This window comes from Salmo salar, chromosome ssa24 (genome assembly GCF_905237065.1).
Source record: "Salmo salar chromosome ssa24, Ssal_v3.1, whole genome shotgun sequence".
Taxonomy (NCBI): Eukaryota; Metazoa; Chordata; class Actinopteri; order Salmoniformes; family Salmonidae; genus Salmo; species Salmo salar.
In genome coordinates this window covers 1721237-1735154 of record NC_059465.1, presented here as the reverse complement: position 1 = coordinate 1735154, position 13918 = coordinate 1721237, and the positions used below count along the sequence as shown (strand labels likewise).

At 44.8% G+C, this 13918-nt stretch overlaps 1 protein-coding gene across 3 annotated transcripts in view; it reads right to left on the bottom strand.

The window, feature by feature from the left end:
- Window positions 1-13918, bottom strand: part of LOC106584901 (kremen protein 1) — a 125263-nt gene that overhangs the window by 20665 nt on the left and 90680 nt on the right. For all 3 annotated transcript variants that reach the window (XM_014170565.2, XM_014170566.2, XM_014170564.2), the window contains exons 4-7: window positions 5237-5361; window positions 3182-3335; window positions 2242-2351; window positions 1764-1986 (exon numbers count right to left, since the gene is read on the bottom strand). In XM_014170565.2, the coding sequence (XP_014026040.1) occupies window positions 1764-1986; window positions 2242-2351; window positions 3182-3335; window positions 5237-5361 (612 nt within the window). The remainder of the gene's footprint in view (window positions 1-1763; window positions 1987-2241; window positions 2352-3181; window positions 3336-5236; window positions 5362-13918) is intronic.

Genomic DNA, 13918 nt, shown 5'->3' with positions numbered 1-13918 from the left:
TAAGTAGAGCCACAACACATTAGTCTGGTCGATTTAACAGTGTCCAGGCGGCTTGGTTGCTATGCAAAACCCTGCCATGGAACCAGGATAGCAGGATGTCAGCCTGCACCTGTTCATGCAAATTATGGCTCCCGGAGAGAGATGAGTTTGTGGTTCAGTCAAATCACTGCATGGGGCTGAAATAAGTCAAGCCAAGTCGAGGGCGATAGAGGTCTGGAAAAGCTTGTTACAGTATCTCTCATATCTACTATAACAACTTGCTTTGTTTCTGTACAATTGTTGTGACAACCTCAAAACAACCTACATTACATGACCAAAAGTATTTGGACACCTGCTCGTCGAACATCTCATTCCAAAATCATGGGCATTAACATGGAGTTGGTCCCCCCTTTGCTGCTATTCTGGGAAGGCTTTCCACTAGATGTTGGACCATTGCTGTGGGGACTTGCTTCCATTTAGCTATAAGAGCATTAGTGAGGTCGGGCACTGATGTTGGGTTGATTAGGCCTGGCTTGCAGTCGGCATCACAATTAATCTCAAAGGTGTTTGATGGGTTTGAGGTCAGGGCTCTGTGCAAGCCAGTCAAGTTCTTCCACACCGATCTCGACAAACCATTTCTGCATGGACCTCACTTTGTAAACGGGGGCATTGTCATGCTGGAACAGGAAAGGGCCTGCCTCAAACTGCTGCCACAAAGTTGGCAGCACAAAATCATCTAGAATGTCTTCGTATGCTGTAGCATTAAGATTTCCCTTCACTGGAACTAAGGGGCCTAGCCCAAATAACGAAAAACAGACCCAGACCATTTATTCCTCCTCCACCAAACTTTATAGTTGGCACTGTGCATTCGGGCAGGTAGCATTCTCCTGGCATCCGCCAAACCCAGATTCGTCCGTCGGACTGCCAGATGGTGAAGCGTGATTTATCACTCCAGAGAATGCATTTCAACTGCTCCAGAGTCCAATGGCGGTGAGCTTTACACCACTCCAGCCGACGCTTGGCATTGTGCTTGGTGATCTTAGGCTTGTGTGTGGCTGCTCGGCCATGGAAACCCATTTCATGAAGGTCCTGATGAACAGTTATTGTGCTGATATTGCTTCCAGAGGCAGTTTGGAACTCAGTACTGAGTTTTGCAACCGAAGACAGACGAATTTTACACACTAAGCGCTTCAGCACTCGGTGGTCCCGTTCTGTGAGCTTGTGTGGCCTACCACTTCGCGGCTGAGCCGTTGTTGCTCCTAGACGTTTTCACTTAACAAGAACAGCACTTACAGTTCACCGGGGAGGCTCTAGCAGGGCAGAAATTTGACGAACTGACTTGTTGGAAAGGTGGCATCTTATAACGGTCCCACGTTGAAAGTCACTGAGCTCTTCAGTAAAGCCATTCTATTGCCAATGTTTGTCTATGGAAATTGCATGGCTGTGTGCTCAATTTTATACACCTGTCAGCAACGGGTGTGGCTGAAATAGCCGAATCAACTAATTTGAAGGGGTCTCCACATACTTCTGTATATATAGTGTATGTGTGGGTGATGTTGGCAACAAGGGTTGGGGACAATACTAATTGACCCCCTCCTGAAGTCCTTACCTACGACATGTCTACAGGTCTCTTAACTTGGTATGTGACAGCTAGGTTGGTGCGCTCTGTATACGTGTGTGTGTGTGTGTGTGTGTGTGTGTGTGTGTGTGTGTGTGTGTGTGTGTGTGTGTGTGTGTGTGTGTGTGTGTGTGTGTATACTGTATATATCCCATTGCAAACCCACCTTGGTATGTGACAGAGAAGCCCTGTGCTTGGTTGGTGTGGTCTGAGTAGAAGTAGAGGATGGCAAAGTCTCCAGTGACGTTGACCAGCTCCCGGGGCGAGTTGCGGCCGTCGAACCGTGCTAACACCTGGGTGGTATAGCCATCCAGCATTTCCACCATGTCTGTCTGGTCCGAGATGTCGAAGAAGGTGAAGTTGAACAGGATCATGGAGGCTCCAGGTACCTAATAATAATGCAAATAGAAAAAAGACATAGTACTTAATAATACATGATACTTACTACTTTCTGAAAGCCAAAGATGCTTTAGGCAATAGGCAACAAACAAAAGCAACAACAAAAAAAGGGTCCAACTGTTGTGCGTTATACTACACCCTATCCCCAATATAACACACTACAGTTGGACCTGGGTAAAAAGTTGTGCACTGTAAAGTGGATAGGGTGCCATTTGATACGCAACCTAAGAAACAAGACACAATACCTGGACAGTCCAGTAGCAGACCCTCCCTGCCTCGTACTTATCAGGGAAGTCAGGGGAGTAGACCACCCCAGAGGGAGCAGAGTAGTTACCCCCGCACGCACCAACACGAGCTGGAGGAGAGAAACAGAGAAAGATGATTCAATGAATAACAGTTCAGCTATTGAAGTTTGCATTTGCAAATTTATAAGTCTCTCTTATATAACTAACCCTGTCGACTCCTATGTCTCAGGAGTTGTCATAGAGACCTTTTCATATAGAGACCACATACAACAGACTCTCTTAATGATAGAGAGAGTGGAATGAAGAGTTTTCAACACATAGTGGAAAGATGAGACTGGACTGAACAAGGAGTATTTCATCATTGTTGTAATTGTGTTGACTACAGCTGTGAAATCTGTGTCTCATTATCTAGCAGATGTGTCCGCCATAAACGTTATGCTTGTGTAGCCTATTAGAAAGAGATTTAGCAGGTATTGTTTTGCCAAAATCAGCAAATCATTTTATGACAACAAAGGGAGAGATAGAACATTATGTTTACATGACTCTTCCAACTTCCAAAAAGTGAGTTGGTGAGAGTGATGCAATCCTTTCATATTCGGTTAGGTTCTGACGTTGGTTCTGAGAGAACCATTCAATTGTTTCTGGATTATTCACCATCGCCAGTGTGGTGGAGCTTATGTGTTTGAAAAAAATATGCAAACTCCACTTTTTACATATTAGGTGAAGCATCATAGATGTTATAAAGGGCTGACCAGACTAGGGTCATTCTCACTAAAAGCCAAATGGAAGAAAACAGAACAAAACTGTGAAGGACTACCTGAATATGTCCATTAAGAAAGTCTAGTTTGTATTGTTTGCACAGGGGGGAAAAACGTCTACAGTTTGCAGCAATGTGCACTAATGAATACGACCCAGAGCAAACGTTCTCCTATCTACTCACTGTCGAAGATGATGACCCATCCATCTCCTCCACAGGGCTGGGTGTGGTCACCAAAACACACGTGGTTGCACTCCATACTGGGTGCTTTGCCATGGTGATGCTGGTCCAGGTCGTTGCCACAGAAACAGGCGTAACCCGACTCCATCCCAGCTAGCTACAGAACAGAGAGAGACATGCAAATCAATCAATGATCATCAAATTTTAAGCTCAAATCAAACTTTATTTGTTTAGCACTTGGGTAAAGCTTTACAAGAGGGTAAGACCTTCACTTTAATAAAACCCTTTGGATGAGAGCAAAGAAAGAAACCTTGAGAGGAAGCAGACTTTAGAGAGAGCTGAACCTCCTTAAGCCAACTCTGGATGGTAGAGTCAGACAAGAGTTGTCCACCTCACTTAATCAGAGATACTACTATATCATCTAATGGTATGTTAATAAGCATACTTTCAGAATGATTCCATAAAAATCCCCAAAATGACTGTTTTTGTGTCCTAAAATAAAGTGATTTATGTGTCTAAAGCCATCAGGCGTTTGATGATAATAATATGGTGTGGTTGGGTTGAGTCCAGTGCTTTCGGAGAAACAGAACAGTCACCACTCCTTTATGCGTGCCAAATGGCACCCTATTCCCTATATACATATATATGCCCTATGGGCCCTGGTCAAAAGTAGTGCAACTACATAGGAAATAGGGTGCAATTTTGGACGAATCCCCACTCTGTCAGCAGTAATTAATTAGAGGATGACTAGTTGAGTACGAACTCACATGAAAGACCTCAGTGTAGGGCTCAAATAAACTAGTCTGAAATAGCATCAGACCACTTAACCTTCATCTCTTAGTCAAAACATAGTAAACATTTCCTAAAGCCATGTTGCGTTGGGCTGTATTAGAATGAAAGACATAATCACAGAATGCTTCATAAATGGCACCCTCTTCCCTTAAAAGTGCACTACGTTTGACCAGGGCAAAGTAGCGCACTATAAAGGGAATACTAGTCTGCCATTTGGGACACACACAGTCAAACCTCTTCAATCATCTTGACCTTTCCTTTCAGAATTCAGATCCAACCCAGTCATACTCAGTGTGCAGGCAGAACACTGACTAAGAGCTCCATTGTCTCTCATTAAAAGAAGACCATTGTGTCATTTTCTTCCCATAAATGAATTCATATGAAGGTACTGCATCACTTCCCTTCATTCTGAACATTTTCTCATGAAGCTGGAATTTATGTAACTAGACTCCTCTGCCGCTAACCGAACCGACGTGAAGGCGTTACATATTTATCAGATGAAAAAAGAAAAATGACTTGAGAAAGGAAGACAAACGTGAAGTCCTCTGGTGACAGAGCAGAAAATTGTTTTCAGGGGGCATCTGAATCACTGAATCACTAAGTCACTGGCTGTGTCCCAAATGGCACCCTATTCCTTATGGGCCCTGGCCAAAAGTAGTGCACTATATAGGGAATAGGGTGCCATTTGGGACGTATCCACCGACTTACTGTCTGACTGACTTATGGTTGGATGTGGTTGTTTGTCATCGTGAAGTCAGAGAGCATCAATACAGCGTTTGAAATGTGTATTAGAGACAATGACAATCAGAGGACGGACAGACGTTATGGTCTCAGGCTGTCCACACATAATGTCAGTGCCATCTGCGGAGAGGGAGGGACACACACACACACACACACACACACAGGAGCAGACTGTCACTGCTCATCAGTGCAGACAGCGTCTGAGAGCTGGGTGTTCACACAGAACATAAACACCTGCCACTGTTTATACCCGTGGTCAGTACCCAAGACAATAGAAGGCCATAGAGACTGTACATTTACAGCTGCCTGTGATGTTTCATCATCTGATGTGTCACTGAATTAATTTGAAACGTGAGAATAGTTATGGTCATAAATATAGAGATACAGTGTCTAGAACAGACAGCCATTCTTCCCTCAAAGATTATTTATTGCAGATGAAACAGGTTGGTGAACCAAATCTTGAAAGGCATCATATTCCCTATAGTGCATTACTTTTGGGACACATCCATCTCTGTACTTTCTTACCTTGTATCTCTGTTTGCGGCAGAAGCTGATGCAGTTCTGGATGGTGAGTTTGTTGGAGGTCTCACTGCTCCCTGTCAGGGTGGGAGGGTCTCCACTGTCTTTGAAACAACCCAGGTTACCTGGCACTGGAGAAAACACAGAGAGGAGAGCAGGGGTTAGCCATGTATTTCTTAATGATAGGCACTTCAATACTAACAAGCACATACTGCATTATGCATTCACTACATTTCCCATGAAGCATTTGCATTGTGTTGTGATATATGTAGTTCCTCTTAAGAGGCCCTTCTGTACTTAAAATCACAGATTGCATTAAACGTTCACTGTATTTCCCACAGAGGAAGCTGGTGGAAGGAGCTATAGGAGGACGGGCTCATTGGAATGGCTGGAATGGAATCAATGGAAAGATATCAAACACATCAAACATAAGGAAACTACATGTTTGATATCTTTCCATTGATTCCATTCCAGCCATTCCAATGAGCCCGTCCTCCTATAGCTCCTCCCACTTGCCTCCACTTTTTCCCCATGATGGACCTGTGTGGTGTATTACCAGAGTCCTGTTTGAAACAACCGATCCCAGAGATCATTCACCATGAGGCTGGGCCATATGCCAGAACAGTGGTCGTGTGGGACTACACGTCCCACAAACCACCTGTGTCTCATAGAACAGGCGTCAACTAAAATATAGAACATTGGTCGACAGAGCCAATCCTGAGGGACCCTTGAATATGCAGGATTAAGCTCTGTACTAGAGCATACACTACACTTCCCATGAACCATCTGTGTCTCATAGAAGAGTGGTCTGAGGGATCAGAGTGTATACATTTTTTTGTGGATCATATACTACACTTCCCATAAACCACCTGTGTCTCATACACAAGGTGTCAACCCAAGACACAGAACATTGGCCCTCAGAGCCAGTCTTAGCCAGTCCTAGGTTGTAGTTCTGTAATAGATCATTAGATCATACAGTATGTTTCCTGTAACCTGGTCTGTCCTGTGGCTCTGTTGAATAGTGCTGTGTTTTATAAGGTGTGATTAACACTTCTTCTCCAATGGCTGGCCTGGCTCCACACGCACACACGCACAGGCACACTCACACATGCAGGCATGCACACGCACACACACACAGATGCAGACACACACACTCCGGTGGACTGGGAACGCCATGAATCACGATGAGCTGCGCCACAACAAAAAAAAGCCATCTCCCCAGAATTCTCTGGCTGGCTTCAGTTTGAGATTGTTTTGTTAATTGTCACCACACAAAAAGTTGGGTTTGGAAGAAAGGAGGAGGAGGTGAGAGAGGAGAGGAAGGGTGTCTGAGTCACAGTGAGAGGGTGTTGGAATCTAGATGATGTCGACTTCCGGGCGAGCTGGAAGTATCACTGCCATAGAGGGTAGGTAGCGTGTGTGAAACTGGCTGTGCGTGTTTGTGTATGCATGTGCGTGTGAGAGAGAGGGAGAGAAACTGGGTTGTCACTGAGGTAGCCGAGTAAAACTCAACTCCACAATGCATTTCACGCAATGGAGTTGAGCGGAGACGAGAGTGGGTGGACTGGAGCTCCAACGTCAAATAAAATGTAATATCCTGTGTAATTGCGTGCTATTCTTAGGGTGCTGAAACCCGTAGTTTTTGATAAAAAAAATGTATTCTATGTGATGTCGGAGCTGTGAAGTACATTGTGGAGTTGAGTTTTAATTGGCTATCGCTGAGGGTGCTGTAGGGCAGTGTTTCCCAACCGGTCCTCAAGTACCCCTAACAGCACACACCTGACAAAAACACCTGATTCAACTTGTCAAGGGCTTGGTGATTAGTTGACAAGTAAAATCAGGTGTGCTTGTCAGGGGCCACAACAAAAATATGTACTGTTGGGGGTACTTGAGGACTGGAGTTGGGAAACACTGTTGTAGGGTGTGTGAATGTGTGTGTGTGTGTGTGTGTGTGTGTGTGTGTGTGTGTGTGTGTGTGTGTGTGTGTGTGTGTGTGTGTGTGTGTGTGTCTGCATGCTTGAGTGTACATGCATTTATCGCCCTAACTGTCCTAGACAGAGAGAAGGGGGTACAGTGGACGCGTTGACCCCAGAATACCTCACAGTACAGCAGCCTGGGGCTCTCTTTAAATATTGATGTCAGAGGAGAGAGAAGGTCTATTGAGACAGAGGTAAAATAGAAGCAACAGACAGCTACTGCTGCAATATACATGGACTATAAAAGCACACTTCTGAGGACAGGGGTGTTGGGTTGTAAGAAAAAAGACAGCTTTCTGTTCTCTGGACGATAAATAAAGTATTCTTCACCCTAATCCACTGTGCATTCATTAAACACTGTGTAAGTAATAAAATGCCTTATATTCCAGGAAAATCTTCCAAGCCTGGACTAATACAAATAGTAGGAGACAGAATCCTTTGTTTCATTATGATTCAAATTGTATTACTTTTATTTTCATTTCAATGTTTAATGGGTAAAATGTATTAGAGAGAACAAAAGTAAAACACAATGTCACGCCCTGACCCGAGAGAGATGGTTTATTTCTCTATTTTGTTAGGTCAGGGTGTGGGGTGGGCATTCTATGGTTTATATTTCTATGTTTGGCAAGGTATGGTTTCCAATCAGAGGCAGCTGCCTATCGTTGTCTCTGATTGGGAACCATACTTAGGCAGCCCCTTTTCACTCCTTGAGTTGTGGGATCTTAATTTTGTACTGCTCGGTAAGCCTGCAAGACGTGACGGTCGTTTACCTTTGTTTATTATTTTGTTTAAGTGTTCTGATTTAAAAAAAAATATCAAGATGAACACATACCACGCTGCACCTTGGTCTACTCCTTTGGACAACCGTTACACACAATATCAAACTAATTTCTATTCCACCCCAAAGCTATTGTCTCAAATTGGAATTTGTGTCATCTAACCACAAGCTAGAACAATGAGAGAGAGAGAGAGAGAGAGAGAGAGAGAGAGAGAGAGAGAGAGAGAGAGAGAGAGAGAGAGAGAGAGAGAGAGAGAGAGAGAGAGAGAGAGAGAGAAGGGAGGTTTATCTGACAGTCAGGGCTGGTTTGAGAGACAACTCAGTGATATGACCCTTTAAAAACAACCTAAGGTGCCAACCAGGAACATTTTAGGGTAGAAATCCGTGTTAACTTAACCACCTTATTAACCACATATACCTGTTTGCTGAATGAGACTTGTGTAAACCTTTGTAACTTCCCAATGAAAGAACCTAACCAGACATACACTGTGTACAAAACATTAAGAACATCTGCTCTTTCCATGACAGACTAACCAGGTGAATCCAGGTGAAAGCTATGATCCCTTATTGATGTCCCCTGTGAAATCCACTTCAATCAGTTTAGACTAAGGGGAGGAGACAGGTTAAATAAGGATTGTTATGCCTTTAGACAATTGAGCCATGGATTGTGTATGTGTGCCATTCAGATGGTGCCTTTGAACGGGGTATGGTAGTAGGTGCCAGGCACGCCGGTTTGTGTCAAGAACTGCAACGCTGCTGGGTTTTTCACACTCAACAGTTTCCCTTGTGTATCAAGAATGGTCCACCACCCAAAGGATCTCCAGCCAACTTGACACAACTGTGGGAAGCATTAGAGTCAACACGGACCAGCATCCCTGTGGAACGCTTTCGACACCTTGTAGAGTCCATGCCCTGACAAATTGAGGCTGTTCTGAGGGCAAAAGGGGGTGCAACTCAATATAAGGAAGGTGTTCTTAATGTTTTGTACACTCAGTGTATAACCTTATACAAACATTACCCTAAAATGGTACGAGGTTTCAATACAGCTCTACTGTGCCATGTTAGAGAGCGAATGAGTTCAGAGAGTCCTAGAAGAGGCCTGTAGACGTCTAGTTAGCGCACACACACATTTTAACTGGTGCATGCTGGATGTTTAAGACTTAAAACCTATGCCTAGTCCACGTTTTTTCCCCGAGTTGTTTTCTACAGAGAGAGAGAGAGAGAGAGAGAGAGAGAGAGAGAGAGAGAGAGAGAGAGAGAGAGAGAGAGAGAGAGAGAGAGAGAGAACATATATATTGTTGATTTGTATAATTCATATACAGTGCTTTGGCAACAGTGGCAACCACAAATTCATGCCAATAAAGCACGTATTGTATTGTATTGTATTATTATTATGAGAGAGACAGGGAGAGATAGAGGGAGCGAGAAAGTGAGAGGAGAGAGAGAGAGTGGACGAAGACCACACACGTGCGCTCCCCAGTCCCGCTGCCTGCCTCGTCGGTGCCAATGTAAACGTTTTGGCTGACACAATAGCTCATCTATGTAAATAGCAGATGCCACAGATGCGTTGGTGTTTGCATAAGGACGAAACACGAGCAGGGCGAGGCCTTCTGGGAATCCCAAAAGTGGTTCAAAAGGCCAGTGCTGAACACTCGCTAACCAAGGATGCTTCCCAAATGGCACCCTATTCCCTTTATAGCGCACTACTTTTGACCAGAACCCTGATTAAAAGTAGTACACTTTATAGGAAATCGGGTGCCATTTGGGACATTAACCCAAATGTCCCGGACAAGGACAACATTGCTACTCTACGCCCTGCTTCTCGCCCACGTTCTCTGACCGCAGTCCGACCACACTGTTGGCCGAAGGGCCATGACGGGATCAACAAAATGCAGAGGAGAGTAAGGAGATGGGAGACGACGATGATGAGAGAGAGAGAGAGAGAGAGAGAGAGATGGAAAGAGCAGAAGAGAGGAGACGATGACGAAAGACAGAGGGAGAAAGAGCAATCCGAGTTTGAGGAGAGGAGCAGTGAAGAGGGAAGGAAACGTTCCTCTCCTCTATAAATCACCAGGAATATCCCTTCTGTCTTCCTTTCCTTCTTTTTATCCTTTCTTTTCTTCTTTACAGCCATGTCAAAAAACCCTCTAGCTTTATGAGACGATGAATACCTCTGTCTGGCTCATTTAGTGTGGCAGAGCACACACACAGTGCAGCACACAGCGGCAGACTGGAGGAATTAGGAGGGAGATTAAGTGGCGAGTTAAAGACAAACATGACAGTAATGTGGATATTTGGATTCTTGATTAGGTACTTCATACTCTCCAGGGTGACGCAGGTAGAGGTTGGGACATGAGTTTAAGCAGCCCAGGTATTCTTCCAGTCACACTAAACCCCGTAAAAGTATGCAGGGCGTGACCCGAGTTTAGTCTTTAGAGCGGTAAACACCTGGTGTGTACAGCAACACAAACACGCACACGCACGCACGCACACACACACACACACACAACCCAGTAAACATCTGGTGGTTTGTATAGCAACCTTCCTCCCCTGAGCTAAAGCTAACCCAGGCAGGTAGATACCACTTCAGTAAGGCTTTCAAACAGCAGGGGATGCTACTACAGGGCTCAGCAGTGAGATGAAAGGCAGCAGGCCTCTTGGTTCTCTTTTGACAAGAAGATTGCAGACTACTGTCAATTTATCTGCCTTTGTCCTGTCATTCCAGCGGCAGCAGCTTCAGCTGAAAGGAGGAGCGGCAACTTGTGGATTGTGACTGTGCGTATGTGCGTGTGTGCGTGTGTGTGTGATATAAGCCCTAAATCACAGCTTTGCTCGCTCAGGAACTTGAGATGACAGTGGAAGGCGGCAGAATTTTTCTGCTAACGTCGGCAATTATAGCAAAAATGCCTTAACAGAAGAAAAGGCCCTGAGCAAAGCATTGTTCGTCAGTTACATCTGCTACACAGACGCAAGCCGCACGACCAGTACAAAATCTTTGCTTGTAATAAAATAAATACACATACACACACACACACACTTCAAAGCAGTCGTGGAATTTGGTTTAACAAGCCGGGGAGATGAGGGAAACAAGGTGTATGAAGGCAACGGCAGCTATATCAGCCAGGCCAGACTGGAGAGAGGCCTGGGGAGAGCAAAGCAGGGGGATTCACATGAGTAGAGACACACACACAGACACACACACACACACACACAGAAACACACAGACCCCAACACAGGAGGACCTGTCTATAGACAGAATCATCAGAACTTGCTCCCTCGGCTAGGAAGAGATCAGTTACCACACCCCAGGGTTCATTGCAGACAAAACAACAACAAAAACTGTCTGTCTGCAACAGGATAAGACACCTCTGGAGAAGGAGCAGACACCTAGACCAGAACTAAAAACATCAGTGGGGGGAGGGCCACAGCATGATAACAAACACCACAACATCAAACACACAGGGACCGGCAGCAGGCTTTGGCAACACAGTGCACTTGGCAGCGGTGGCAGGCGAGCAGCTCTGTATGCCTCCAGCCACATTCTCTCTCTGTCTTAGTCTCCCTTCTTTCTCTCTCACTCTCCCTCGGTCCCTGTGTCTCCCCGACCAACCGTGTTGTGGTTACAGACATAAATTGCAATTACATCTGGAGAGAGAGAGAGAGAGAGAGAGAGAGAGAGTGAGAGAGAGAGACTGACAAACAGATAGAGAGAGGACTTTACATAAATGTAGTCATAACTCCACGTGCCACTCCGAGAACACACAGCCAGGGATATTTATACACGAGAGATAAGAGGAAAGGAGAAGGAGAGATGCAGAAAGAGACAGTGAGAGAGGAGGAGGACAATAAGAAGGCGATGACTTGTCAAAGGTTAATAAGCCAGCCTTTCTAAAGTCTTTCCAAACTAGCTGCCAAGTGCTAACGACCTGCAGGACTCATTCATGAGGGGGAAAACATATCTGCAGCACACCAGTATTGACTCAACACCTCTCTCTTTATACAGTGTAAATGTCTCAATGGTCAATGTCTCAATGGCCACTCTCTGTGTATCGACCTAAAGAATGCACAACGTCCCCACTCCGGGGGAACACAAAAGGTCAGTTTAGCAGCAACACACGACGCAACTCCTTATAAGGGTCAGTCTGCCCACACAGATCATAAATGATATCTACGGTCTTTAATGTCATTGTGTGGGCCATGCTACGAGCGGACAGTGTGGGGTCACTTTAGCTTCTTAGCTAACGCTGTGGGTTCATTTACATCTAACTACGTGATGCCATAAAGAGAGAAACTCATTAGCACTTCCTGGTTAGGAATGCTGTGATGTCACAAAGGGAGATGGAGATTTTAAAAACACCCCTGTCATAAAAGACTCTTCACTCACAGTCAGGCAATTTAAGATGCTCATCATGGCTGGACCTCTACCTACCTACACTAATGTGTGTGTGTGTGTGTGTGTGTGTGTGTGTGTGGGTGTGTGTGTGTGTGTGCGTGTGTCTCAGTGCCCTACAGTAACACAGGAAGGTATTTTGGGGCTTGGACAGGATCCCAGAGGCCCATTCATGATGCCACCACCTTACCGACGGGTTGTCAGCACCTTAACAACTCTCACACACACATGTACACACGCACTGACACTCACGTTCACGCACACACACACCTCACTGCCTGGAACAGACTCATCTGTCTCTCCTGGAATGTTAAGTATCATGCACCAAGGAAATAATACTTATCACTGACTATGTTTATAAGTTCTTCTCTCTCTCTGTAGTTCTCTCTCTCTCTCTTTCTCTCTCTCTTTCACTTTCTGTCTTTACCTCTGTTGATCTCTCTCCATTACTCCCACATGCTCGTTCTCCTCATCTCTATGTCCTTATACATTTCTGTGTTTGTGAGTTTATTTCTCTGTATGTCTATATGAAGAGTTTATTCCCCAAAAACCTATATCCACCATTTTTTTTAAATTTCATTTTTTTTCATCAGAAATGATTGCTTATGGGTACCTTCATGTGTGTGTAAAATATTACTGTTCTCAGATTTTCTATTCATAGATGCTATATATTCATTGTTTAACTGGAATGCTCGTATCCTGTATATTGGACTGGTGTACGTGGTTGTCACACATACCTAGCAGTGTTGTAATACTTGAGTCCAGGACTCTGACTCGCCTTCTCGTGACTTGTATTTGCACGTGGACTGCATAGGCTACTATGATAAGCAGAATATTAGCAGCACTGGGTGCGCAGAGCAGCAAGGGTTTTGTTCTCTAGCAGTGGAAAGGATGTGCCACACCTGGCACTTGCAGCCTACATCAGCTGGTGAGCTGCGGGAGAGCATGGTATGCGTGAGAGAGCATGGTATGAGTGTGGACAGACAGGCACCGCTCCGGTCTCCGCCTCCAATCATAGGCTACACATCGCGCAATAGACTCTCTTGCTTCCCCGTAACCATCAGTCACCAGCCTACTAGTTAGCTTTGCCTGGTTAAGAAACACAAATTACTTTACGAAATTGGAAACAATACTAGTATTGAGTTTAATGGTAAAACAACACTCTAGCTATTTGTCTCTCTCCCCTTGAGTATAGAAAATTACGCTGTCTTTGTAGTCTCGCTCTACCCTGCCACTTTCCCCCCTGCATCCCATAGCCAGGTTCTGACAAGTCTCCCAAATATCAGTGGGTGATTCCAAAAAAGTAGCCGAGAGCCTAACTTAACATTAATTTATGTAGTAAATAAGTAGTGGAACAGAGGTATTGAGTATAACTTGTGAGGTAGTGATGAATAGTAAATTAGTGGTTTTTGTTCATGAGGGAGTGGCGATATATTGCCATCTGGTGGCGACTAGAAGAAAATGCGCAATAGATTTAAATGTTTACATTTTAGCGGATGCGCTTATCCAGAGCAATTTATCCAGTGCATAAATCTTCATTCTGG